General features: G+C 39.0%; 1 protein-coding gene across 4 annotated transcripts in view; it reads right to left on the bottom strand.

Annotated features, from left to right (window-relative positions):
- ACSM3 (acyl-CoA synthetase medium chain family member 3) overlaps positions 1 to 11,675 on the bottom strand; it is a 53,672-nt gene extending 41,997 nt beyond the window's left edge. For 3 of the 4 annotated variants that reach the window (XM_057695556.1, XM_057695555.1, XM_057695552.1), the window contains exons 1-2: positions 11,574 to 11,675; positions 18 to 287 (exon numbers count right to left, since the gene is read on the bottom strand). In XM_057695556.1, the coding sequence (XP_057551539.1) occupies positions 18 to 236 (219 nt within the window). In that variant the 5' untranslated portion in view covers positions 237 to 287; positions 11,574 to 11,675. Of the gene's footprint in view, positions 1 to 17; positions 288 to 2,645; positions 2,722 to 11,573 lie in introns of all 4 variants that reach the window. The other variant, XM_057695554.1, reaches the window with a different exon arrangement.
- Between the last annotated feature and the right edge of the window lie 767 nt (positions 11,676 to 12,442).

A 12,442-nucleotide genomic window follows, 5' to 3' on the forward strand; every position in this document is an offset into this window, starting at 1 on the left:
CCCTTGTTGCTCCATACCTTTTCCATATCAGTCCATTGGTCCAGGACATCTTTAGCAAAGTTGAAATATTCTGGAATCTCTAGTTTAAAGTCTTGTTTCATGGATTCATAGTTGGAGAAATTCTGAGGGATAACTGTCCTATAATCTTTATGCAATGTTCTCACAGAACTAGGAATTGCTAGGTGCTGAAAACATTTGGCATGAAGTAGTATCTGCATGCTGACAAGAGTTAGCATCAGTCTTGTTGAATATTTTAGCACTCAGGATTTCTGTAGAGACCAGTCCATCTAAAAGACAAGCAAAAAGACATGTGTTTATTTCTGTCTTGAAGGTAGCCATATCCCCAAACAGTTGTTTTATTATTATTAATCATCATAATAGTACCATTTTCTGAGAACTCACTATGTTCCAAACACTGTGCTCAGTGTTTTACTTACATACAATTTATCATTAAATCTTCAGAGTAACCCTGTGAAGTGGATACTATTATCATCTCTGTTTGCAGATAGAGAAAATGATGAGTAAGAAGTTGTCTCAGTCATCTCTGGCTGCCATAAGTTGTGTGGTTCAAACAATAGACATTTATTTCTCACAGTTCTGGAACTGGGAAGCCCTAGTGTTGCCAAGTCCAAGCTTACTCTGCTTGTTGCACGACAGGCCAATGAATCGGAGATGAGGTGTTGGGCAAGGAATATGACTTTTTTCGGAAAGCCCGCAGACTGAGAAGATGGCAGACTAGTGTCTCCAAAAAACCATCTTATCGGGGTCTGGATGCCAGTTTTCTTTTATAGAGTCAGAGAGGGAGAGGCTGTGAAGAAGTAAAGTAAAAAGGTAGAAGAGAGAGGGAGAGGTGGCAGGGAAGTAAAGTAAAGGACATCAGTCTTGCAAAACATCTCCAAGAATAACTAGCCTTGGTGAGGGGATGTGTTAATTTCTTCTTTTCTGCAGCCACTCACAGGTGAGCAAGGCAGATTGCCTGTCTGTGAGCTGAACAGAGGCATGTTAGTTTAATATTCAGGCAGAAGGACAGGGTTCCCTGAGGTAGGCCATCATGTATGATTATAATAACAAAAGCAGTGAAAAGCAAAGGTTAAAGTCAAAGAAACAGATCAAACATGAAGTCCAATTTAGCTCTTCCTGTTAAAATTCCCCACTGTCAATGTCTGTTCCACAATCTTGTGGAAAAAGAGGTGGCAACGTTCTAACTGCTCCCTCAGATGGATCTTTCTGGGAGTGTCCGCCATTGGTGTCAGTGTTCCAAATGTTGAGATTTGTCTTTTGTTCCAATTTGGAAGTGTCTACTTTCCACCTGTAGACTTAAAAATATTCACATCCCAAAAGTTGAGCATTATCATGAATTTTGAGGACTTCAAGCCCAGAAGGCCACATCTCAAGTAAAGAATTTAGCATTTTTCTATGTATGGGATGATGCAAGAGTCTGGGCTCAGTGAAATTTTTTTTTTTTTTTGGATGTACCACAGCTGTATGGGGACTGTATCCTGTATTTTTACATCCTCAGTTTTCTCAGGGCTCACCATAGGGACTGGCTGCAGTTTGATGGGTGCTAGATGGCAGGTATTCTCCTCTTGGCCAGGAATTTGACCAGTATTTGGGAGACATTTCATGATCAAATTTTGTCCCACAGTACTGAAAGTCTCATTCCAGGTCAGGTGAAAATTCTTGAGATGACACTCCAGGTGCTAATTTTTGGATTAGGCCCTATTGATAATTAAAGATTCTCTGGATCCCCTACCTAGTTATGATCCAGGAGACATTTTCCCTTGTTGCTTCTTCCCATACCTAGAATCACATTATTACAATTTTTTGTGTTATAAACATGATTTCCTTAAGATGTTTAGCCATAGAAATTTTGTTGGAGCCTGGTTACACACTGGGTGCTGTTAAGAGACAACAATCCTATAAAATAGACAGGATATAAGTAATGCGGCTAGTAACATTGACAAAGACATAGTGCAGCAGAGAGTCACAAAGCACAAACAATTTGGAAACAAAGAACAAATTAAAACAATGATTAGCATAATATCAAGTCCACAGGAGAGCTAGCTGGAAACACCAAATTCTGGCAGGATCAGGAAGGGAGAAAAAGATAAATGTTTCATCTTTGTTTACAAAGGCATACTTTATCAACTTGTTGTAGGTCATGGCATAAGATAAAAGGTTTTTCTGTAAAACCAGGATTAAAGCCAGTATATTTCCCAAAGTCATAAAATTATAAATCATATTTACCAGTTCATTCAGTCCCATGTAATTAATTCCCATTGATCTGGATGAAATAATCACATTTCCCATTAGTTTTGTCATTTGTTACCCAGTCCAGTGATATTATCTAAAAGCTATCAGAAACTTATATTTGTTTAAAAGTTCCTTTTTATCATTCTTAATAGCATCAGGACAAAGCTTAAAATAGCATGGTTAAAATTTTGAGTGCAATGTAATTAGCAGGAAACTTGGATATAACATTTTAAAATAACTAGTATTATGATTGATAACATAACAGGACATATCAGATGTTAGGGATTCAATATAAATTTTGGAATATCTATATAAATAACATTTATCCATACACTATAACCTAAGGTTCATCTCCAATCACATGACAATGTTTTTGAAGTAATTTAACATACCAAATAAACAATTTGACATTTCTCTCTGAGATGTCTTAAAGATGTTCTTCCAAAGTATCCCAGAGCCACCTGGAGGCTAAAAAGCTTTTGTCAGATTTTGATATTTGGGAATTTTGTTAAAAGCATCAAAAAGGTTTTAAAACACAGCAGGATCACAGCTCACTGTGACACAATATTCGTTTAACCAAATCACAAAATGATTGAAAGAAAACAAATACAGATCACCTAAGGGCACAGAAGCTCATGCAAGCTATTATCAAAAAAGAGAACTTCTAACAGATCAAATTCCAGGCTTGTATTAGCTTACTTAACAAAATCCATTTACTTAGTTACCTTCAATCTAAATTTAGTTAATCCTGACCAACTACAAAACTTTCTCAGTAAAGTGTAATTCCATTTCTCATACCTTCTTAACTGAAAACACACATTTTACCATACTGAAATATTTTGTTATTTTCAGTAACTTTAATTGTGTATTTAAATTAGAATCCCTAACTCTTAAAAACCTTAATTTCTGGTGAAAACCAAGAGACAAATAATAGTTACCAAAACCTGAAGAAATTATTTTAGATGATTTTTTTAGAACATGATTATTCTTATAGTTTACCTAAAAACTCGTATCTCATTTACTTTAAAGTTTCATCATATCAAGTTATTTTTCTTGCTGACAAATTTGTAACAGATATAACAAGATTTCATTTAACTTCTATTAAACATAGCTGCAGTGAAAATACTATACTTAATGTTGATGGCCCTAAAGACATGTCTATATTAATTAGATCAACAAACTTAAACATTAATTCCAGGTATTACAGGTATTAATTGAATACTAAATATTTCCCAGTTCACATGAAGTTGAAACTCATTTAGCTTAATTTCTCTTGTATTTAGAATTTTTTGATTTGTAAGTGCTTACTTTTTTTATTTAAGCCAATTAAATAGCTCATTTACAGATTAACCTCAGCAATGTTATCCAAAGACAAAGATACATACAAACACAAACAAACAGAGAGACATCAATAGTTCGCATTTCAAAATTTCAACCCTGAGTCAGGTACAGCAATGTAAAAATCCATCAGCTTACAAAGGTTGAATTGAGATTGGGTTTCTGGCAGATGGAAAAAATCAAGCTCACTTGTCTAGGTGGCTAAACCCTTTTTACTAATATTTATGGAAAATGAATCAAGTTCTAAATTACTATAACCTCTTTTTCAAAATTTACATTTTAAAGAGATGGTAGAGATACGTGCTTCTGAGAAGACCAGATAGGACATTTGTATCTCAAAGATACAGGCATGTTTCTCCTAGGATGACTTTGTTTCCCCTTTGTTGGTCTCTGAGTAGACAAAGCCACTGCAATCATTTAGGCCTTTTGTATATTTCTCTGAGTGTGTTCAGCCTATTCAGCCATATCCCTATTACTGAAAACTGAACAAGCCAATTGGACATTGGAGTCTGAGGACCAGCAATTGCTTTTTGAATTTTGTGTCTGATTTCTGGGGCAGACTGGGCCATGAAATGCCTAGCGGAAAGGGCCTGTACCTTGGGGGAGGAGGGATCTACGTTTGCTCAGGATCCATGGCCCTGTAGGGTGAGGTCCCCTAGTTGTCTTTCTAGAGGTTGTAAGAATGAATAGTTTTGTACTTCTCCAGAAACTCATGTGCCCAGGATAGACTGAGATGTTTTCTGTGCCACCTTGGTGTTTACCACAGAATATGTGGCACCCATATCTATTAGAAAGTTGAAATCAACTTGTTCCCCACTCTCAATGTTATCTGGGGCTCCTGTGGGGAAGTAAGAATCAGACACCTCAAGTCCAAGGGAGTCCCCTGGCCTCTTACAGGATATTGGCACAAGGGACATTGTCTTGCTGCAGAAGTGGCCTCTGATCAAATTGGGTGCCCTGTTGGGCCTTAGATGGTGAAACTAAACCATGTCCCTGTGCTCTGGGGGTTAATGTAGAAAATTCTATTTGATCCCCATGTGTAGGGGAAACAGGAAGCAGTGAACATGATGGGAGCATGGAGCGGGGAGGTGGGGGGCAGTTGGAACAACTGCTGGTACAGCCTGCTCTGCCAGTGGAAGAGCTGGATAGGCCAGAGGGAGCTTTCAGTTCTGGAGCAATATGTCCCCACTCTCATTTTCTCCCTCTTCCCCTTTTAGAATATGTCCCCCCTTAGGTTTTCCTTCAGATTGCTGCACCATAAGGTGGCAGCCCTTTGACTCCTTTTCCTCCTGATGCAATAGCATAAATGCTCCTACATGTGGAACCTCATCTCTGTTCCCTGCTCTTTTGCAAAATACTTCTAACTGCAAGATTGTATAGTAATTGAGTGAGCCATTCATGGGCCATCATTCTTCTGATTGTAACATATATTAGGTCCACACCCTATTACAATAGTATATCATGCCTTTCTTAGTCATAGATTCATGGCTATGTTTTGCTCATTTATCTAATATATGCCCCGAAGGGCTCTCCTTCAGGATTGATGGAATATTTCCCATTTTTATAAGTTTGATAACACCAAAACACAAAAGACGCAGACAAATTCAAACACAAAAGGCACAAATTCCAACACTGATGCACACAAAACCAAGACAAAACTAAGATGAAAACCAAGGAACTAATTCCCAGATCGGGTAGACTTACCCTACAAAAACCAATGAACTAGTTCCCAACAAACCAGTTCCCAAAATTAGGTAGGGTCCAACAATTCCTCCCCCTCCAGCAGAGTACCCCAATCAGAGAAATTGGCTTATCCCATAGAGGAAAAGCCCAAATTGGGAGGGGAGTATGTTCCCAGTGTGCACACTGGAGCAACTTACCCTACAAAATCAAATTGAGTCGGTTGACTTGTAGCCCCACATTGAAGTTTGTCAGTTCCTTGCTTCAACTGCCAAGTGCTAGGGTAGCCAGTGCCACTTCAGGGAATTTTGAAGGGAAGATCCTCAGGACAAATGGTCCTGGCAGCTGCTAGGGCCTTGCCCCAATATTCCCTGACTAGGGCTGGCTAGTCAGGAGCAGCAAGGCTCCTGGCTGGCTGAGCCAAATTTGTTACTGAGTCCAAGCTCACTGAGCTCACTGCATGACAGGCCAATGAATCAGAGATGAGGTGTTGAGGCAAGGAAAACAACTTTATTCAGAAAGCCAGCAGACCTAGAAGATGGCAGACTAGTGTCTCCAAAAAAACATCTTATTGGGGTCTGGATGCCTGTTTCTTTTATAGAATCAGAGAGGGGGAGGCTGTGAGGAAGTAAAGTAAAGTGGTAGAATAGAGATGGAGAGGTGGTGGGGAAGTAAAATAAAAGGGCCATCAGCTTTGCAAAACATTTCTGGGGATAACCAGCCTCAGTGAGGGAATGTGTTAATTTCTTCTCTGCAGCCATTCACAGATGGGCAGGGCAGCTTGCCTGCCTGTGAGCTGAACAGAGGCACTTTAGTTTAATATTCAGGCAGAGGCAGCAGTTTTCCCTGAAGCATGCCATCATGTATGATTATAATAACAAAAGCATCGAGAAGCTAAGGTTAATGTCAAAGAAACAGATTGAGCATGGAGTCCGATTTAGCTCTTCCCTGTTACACTAGATCAAGCTGCTGGCTGATTGTTATCTGGTGAGGGCTCTGTTCTTGGCTTGAGGATGGTTGCCTTCTCTCTGTGTCCTCACATAGTGGAATAGTGGAGGGAGAGAGAGAGCTCTGGTCTCTCTTCCTCTCCTTGAAAGATACTAATCCCATCAGGGGCCTCACCATCATTACCTCATCTAAACCTAATACCTTTCAAAGGCTCCATTTCCAAATACCATCACATTGGAAATGAAGGCTTCAGTATAACAACTGGTTTGGAGCAGGGTACAAACCTTCAGTCTGTAACAAAGGCATTGGTTGGATTTGAACCCAGAACTGTCTGGTCCCAGCCCATTCTTCTGACTGCTAAGGGCTATTGCCTCCCATATATGAGGTGAGTCAAAAATTATCCACACTCCAGTTATATTAAAACTTCTGTTGGCTGCACTGTCTTATCAGCACTTTCTGTTCAAGGCTACTGCCTCCCCAGTCACTGCTGTGCAGGTGTGAACGTGTTACATCAGTTCATTTGTAACTGCAGTGTGAGCAAAAATGGGTGATTTGGATGAAAGAAGAGCAGCTTGCAGTGATTTGTTTTTTGTGGTCTGAGGGTGTACCTGGTGCCGTTACTTATTGAAGACTGTGCACAATATGGAGAAAGTGTTTTGTCACAAAAAAGTGTGTATGAATGGATAGAGAAGTTCAAGAAAGGTCGCACAAGTGTTAGCCATCAAGAAGGAGCTGGACACCCACCCACATCCATGGCTGATGACGACGTTGAGCATACACATGAAATGATTCTGTCGAATAGATGAGTGATGTGGCAAATAGATAATAGATGAATTATGTGGCAAATCCTTTGCAAATCAGCCATGGCTCAAAGGTTCAACAATCAACAGTGCTCATTACAAGTGAGATGCTTATTGAAGAGCTGAAGCCTAAACTTTGGATTAAACGCAAAGGACTGCTATCCAAGGGGGTTGTGACCTTGCATGACAATGCACGTCCTCACACTTCTGCCCACACTGTTGACACTCTGCAAAAACTTCATTTCGAGGTGTTAAAGCATCCTCCCTATAGTCCTGATCTTGCTCCATCGGATTTTCACCTGTTTAGTCCCCTGAAAGCAGCCCTACGAGGATGAAGATTCACTTGTGATGAAGAAGTGAAGACAGTGGTACATTCATGGCTTGCAGCTCAACCTAAGACATTTTTTAATGAGGGAATGTGAAAGCTTGTTGACAGATGGACAAAGTGTATTGAAAAGCAAGGAAATTATGTCAAAAAATGATGTATTTGTCTTTTCTAAAAGTTAATTAAAATAAATTCTACAGCCAGAGTGTGAATAATTTTTGACTCACCCTCATACATTTCTAAAGAAGTAAAGATCTGGGTCACCCAGTTACTCTCAGTGAAAGCAAAGGGCTAAACTTTTAATCTAATATCTTTCACCTACAGATTTCAAAAGGAGTGCATAAATGTTTAGGAGAATTTTTCACAGTGGATAATCCATTGATGAAGAAACTGAGGTAGCTCAGTACCAATTACGCATGAAAGCACTGTCAAAGATCCTCTAGTTTATAGGCTCCAGTTCTCATGTTCCAAATAGGAGCCCACGCTATGTTTGAATCCAGGCTTGGAGTGGCATTTACCAGAGACATAATAATAGGGCTTTAGCCTTTAGGACTTTTGTAGGGGAGGCCTCTCTGGGCCACCCAGCCCTCCCTGCTTCTGTGGGAAATCATTTGATCACACTGTCATTTACTTGGCTATCTCACAAATGAGGCTGTTTAAAAACACAGTTCTAGGGTTTATAGGGTTTTCTTCTTTATACTTTGTGTAATCTTCCAAATTTCCTACAATGAAACACTACTCTCACAATCATTAAATCATCATTTTTAACTGCAATTCTAACTATGGTATGGAAGGCAGAGTAGCTATGTGGAAGCATTTCTGTATTGATAAATTGCCACACAATAATTAATAATGGACACCAGCCATAAAGTTTACCCTAAATGGACCTGGCATTTGGGCATCTTTTTTTTTGCACCCAGTGCATGGGGAGACCTGGGTACTTCTGACCTTCTGACCTATCTGTTTGAGGACCTGACAAGGCAGTGAGATTGAGCCCTCTGAAATCATCTGATTTGAGCCTTCTTATTTTTCACCTGCAAAGAAAACAGGGCCCCAGAGAGGGGAAGCAACTTGCTTTAATGTGATATGAGAGTTAGAACCAGAATGTTGGTCTTTGGATTTTCTCTTTACTTTCCTTCAATCTTTCAATAAGATTTTATTAGGGCAGTGATTCTCAACACTGGTTGTATATTTGATTCATGAGGAAAGCTTTATAAATGTAGTGATGCCTGGTCCTTGAACCAATTAAATCAGAATCTCTGGGGTTGGGGCCTGGGAATCATATTTTTAAAAATTTCCTCAGAGGATTCTAATGTGCAGCCAAGGCAGAGAGTCCCTGATCGACAGGTTATGATCTGTGAACAAGCAGTATCAGCATCACCTGGAAGCTTATTAGAAATACTCATTTTCAGGCCCCAGTTTCACATTTTACCAATGTAGAGACTAATAGAACCTTCCTCAGAGTGTTGTCCCAAAGATTAAATGAGATAAAGCATGCAGTGCTTATCATGGTGCCTGGCATATTACTATCCCTTAGAACAGGAGTCAGCAAACTTTTTCTGTACAGGGTCAGATAATAAAAATTTTAGGCTTTGTGGGCCATTCCGTCTCTATTGCAACTGCTCAACTCAATTCTGGTTGAGATAGCAGCCACTGACAATACATAAATAAATAGGCATAACTGTGTTACAAAAAAAAACTAATTATGGCTACTGAAACTTGAATTTCAGGTAATTTTCATATGTTATGAATTGTTATTCCTCTTTTGCTTTTTTCTAAATATTTAAAAATCATTCTTGATTCACAGCTTGTACAAAAGCAAATGGAGGACTGGATTTAGCCCATGGGCCATAGTTTGCTAATCTTTGCACTAGAATGTAAAGTCTAGGAGGATATAGGTGTTGTCTGTTATGTTCATGGGGATTGTAATAGCATTTGGCCCATAATAAGTGCTTAGTAAATATTTGTTGAACGAATAAATGACTTTTTCAGAAGGCAGAACTTCTGCACACAGGTTTTGTTTTTTAATAACTCAAAATTATAGTAGACCTGAGAAGTGCCTCTCCTGCTTTAACCAGAATTGTGTGATAACTTGCACTGTTCATATGTGGCTAATTTAGATTAACTTAAATACTATTTAAAAATCAGCTCTTCAGCCATACTAGTTACATTTCAAGTGCTTAATAGCCACTGACCTATAGCCGTATAGGTCAATGCAGTCACGAAACATTTCTATCACTGCAGAAAATTCTTGTGGATAGTGCTAATCTATATTGATATTAGCTCAGAACTGGAGTGATATGAAACATGAAAATACAGGAAAATTGAGAGGAAGCATTCCTAAGATAAGATTTTCCTAAAAGGAAACTAGTAAACTATTACTCATCATTGCTCTCTTATCTGAGGACTGTGGGAGAAAAAGTGTTAACCAGAGATCACTTGGCAGTTCTCTTGGACTCTAGAAGAGGCTGCTCTTTAGAACAGAAATATGCCCCTGAATCTTCAAACATCATTCTGTTTGGGAGTGGGGATTGAGTAAGAGGAACCACCCTTCCCTGCTATTTGTTGGCAAGTTACATTCTGCATATTTGGCAGCTCTCTCCCTTCTTACAGAATTAACAATGTTTACTTCAGTGGGAAGGAAGAAGTTAAGTAGTCAACACTAAGTTTTTAGTGCTGTGACTTTATTTTTAATTTGGGGGATAATATCTTCAAATGCTTCAAAAAATCATAAAAAGTACATAGTGAAAAATCTGCCTCCCACCCCCAGTCTTACAGCTGCCCAGTTTCATCCCACACTTGCTTCCTCAGAAAACCACTATTATTATTTCTATGTATCTTTTCAGAGTTTCTTTATGTGTATTCAAGCAAATGACTATAGTTTCTTTTTTTCTCCACCACTTTTATACATCATGTAGTCTAGAATACACACTAGTTTTTCCACTGGAAAAAAAAATTTATAATAAAACTATGGAGGGCTTTCCATATCAGTACACAGAGATCTTCCTCATTTTGCTTTTTTGTTTTGTTTTTTAAACGGCTGCATGGAATTCCAATGAACAGCTGCCCCATATCTTAAGCCAGTCCTCTATCAATCATCATTTGAATTATTTTCATTGTTTTGCAATTAAAATGAAAATTTCAAACTATTTTCTCCACTGCATTCAGAATCCTTCAAACATACGTTGAAGAGAAAATTGGCCTGTCATTTGGAGCTTAAGATGAGCCTAAATAACCATTCTGTTATACCAAAAAGAAAATCTCAACATCCTTGTCATCAAAACCATAAGATAGCCTTTTCCCCAGCAAAGTTCTTGTCCTGTCTTTTCAGCGATTTTAGCATTTCATAACATCCATTTTCCAGGCTTCTAATGTTCTTTGTAGGTGAAAGATCTGGCACAAGTTTCCCAATGTGAGACCAGATTTTTATGCTGAGCCATAGAAAACTCTTCTAATAAAGACAGTATCACTGCTGGTCAGACTGGCTTTTGAAAGTATTCAATGTATCATCTGAAATGCAACCTCTACATCTATATAAACAGCAGTGCAAGGGGTTTTAACCTCCCCACATCTCCATAAATACCTTCCCTATCAAGTAATTTAAGTAATAACAGTGGCTTGGCATATATAGCCTCAAAGCAAGATAAAGCCCCTACTATTCTCCCCAAACTAACATGACCCTGCCTTAAACTTCTACACAGAGTTTTTAAATCTATGCTTGATCACCTAATGGAGATAAGGGACTGCCCCCAGGTTGTTTCCTTGAGTTTGCATGCATATGTTTCCCAAAGTTTCCTAAAGGTAGTTTGCATACTTTCTGGGTGATGCAGAAGGTGGATTCCTACTTGCCACTGAGTAGTGTAGGGAGCTACGTAGACAGTACATTGAAAAACTCAGATGCTACTTGGACTCAACTGAATTTTTTTCCAAAACATTTTAACAAGTTAACATATGGACATAGTTTTTAAATAATTAGCATGAAAAGCTTAAAGTGAAAAAAACTCAGCTGTTATGTTTATAGCCTTTTTGTGTGTACATACTCCTAGTCACTTACTAGATAGTATTACACAGCAACTGAGAAATTCTGATAGAAAACCCCCAGCTGCCCAAGATTTCAGTGAGAGCATTTTTGATTTGCTGGTTTTGTTTGCTTGTTTGTTATCTTTGCTCAAAAGTACATGTGCCAGCCCAGAAAACCTTACATAGGAGACAGATAAGGTGATACTCACTAAACTGACAGATTCCAACACAGCTGTAGATGATGGCAGACGTGTTTCCTAGAAGAGCACCCCTTAAAGTTGAACTCTCACATCTGCTTTGATCCTGGTAGTAACCAAAAGAAGAGGGAAATGTAGTCTGACAGTTGGAAAAAGTAAGATGTGCCCAGAGTGCCTTGCCTGGATTGGTGGAGACATTCAGAGGGAGGAGCAGAAGTTCTGGGCTAAGTTCATACTGGAAGTTTACACAATCCCCAAGGTGATCCCTTTTATAGTTAATGATTTACATACACCACAGGCTTTTGGGGGGTTGGGAAAGTAATGTATTTATGAGAGGGAAAGTGCCCATAGAGTTGCTGGAGGGATTGAGGAAGTTTTCTCTCAGAAGAAGGAAAGAAAAAAAGGGTGGAAGAAGACATAAAAGGATTTTGAATGGAAAGGAAAGAAATTAAGGTATAGGTTGCTGTAGGTCTCAGTGAACCAGCTGCTGCGTTTATCTTTTGAGTGTCAGGACTAAGCATAAATGCTATCCGGTTGCTCTTCTGCTCACATCCTTCAGCACTTCCTAGCTCACTCCCGGTGAAAACTCAAGTCCTTACATGGACTACAAGAAACTTCATGATCTGACACAATGTCATCTCTGACCCACTGCCTTCTCCTCTTCTTCCTTACTCTGCTGCAGCACATCAGTCCCATTGCTTTTCCTCCAAAATACACATGTTCTATCCTTGGGATCTTTGAACTTATAGTTCCCACTCCCTAGAACACTCTTGCCTGGGACATCCCCTTTACCAAATCACTCATTTTGTCAAAGAGGTCTTCCCTTACCACATTCTCTAAAATAGCATCCCTCATTTTTGTCTCTTTAATCTGTTTTAACT

Source organism: Hippopotamus amphibius, chromosome 9 (assembly GCF_030028045.1).
Source record: "Hippopotamus amphibius kiboko isolate mHipAmp2 chromosome 9, mHipAmp2.hap2, whole genome shotgun sequence".
NCBI classification, from domain to species: domain Eukaryota; kingdom Metazoa; phylum Chordata; class Mammalia; order Artiodactyla; family Hippopotamidae; genus Hippopotamus; species Hippopotamus amphibius.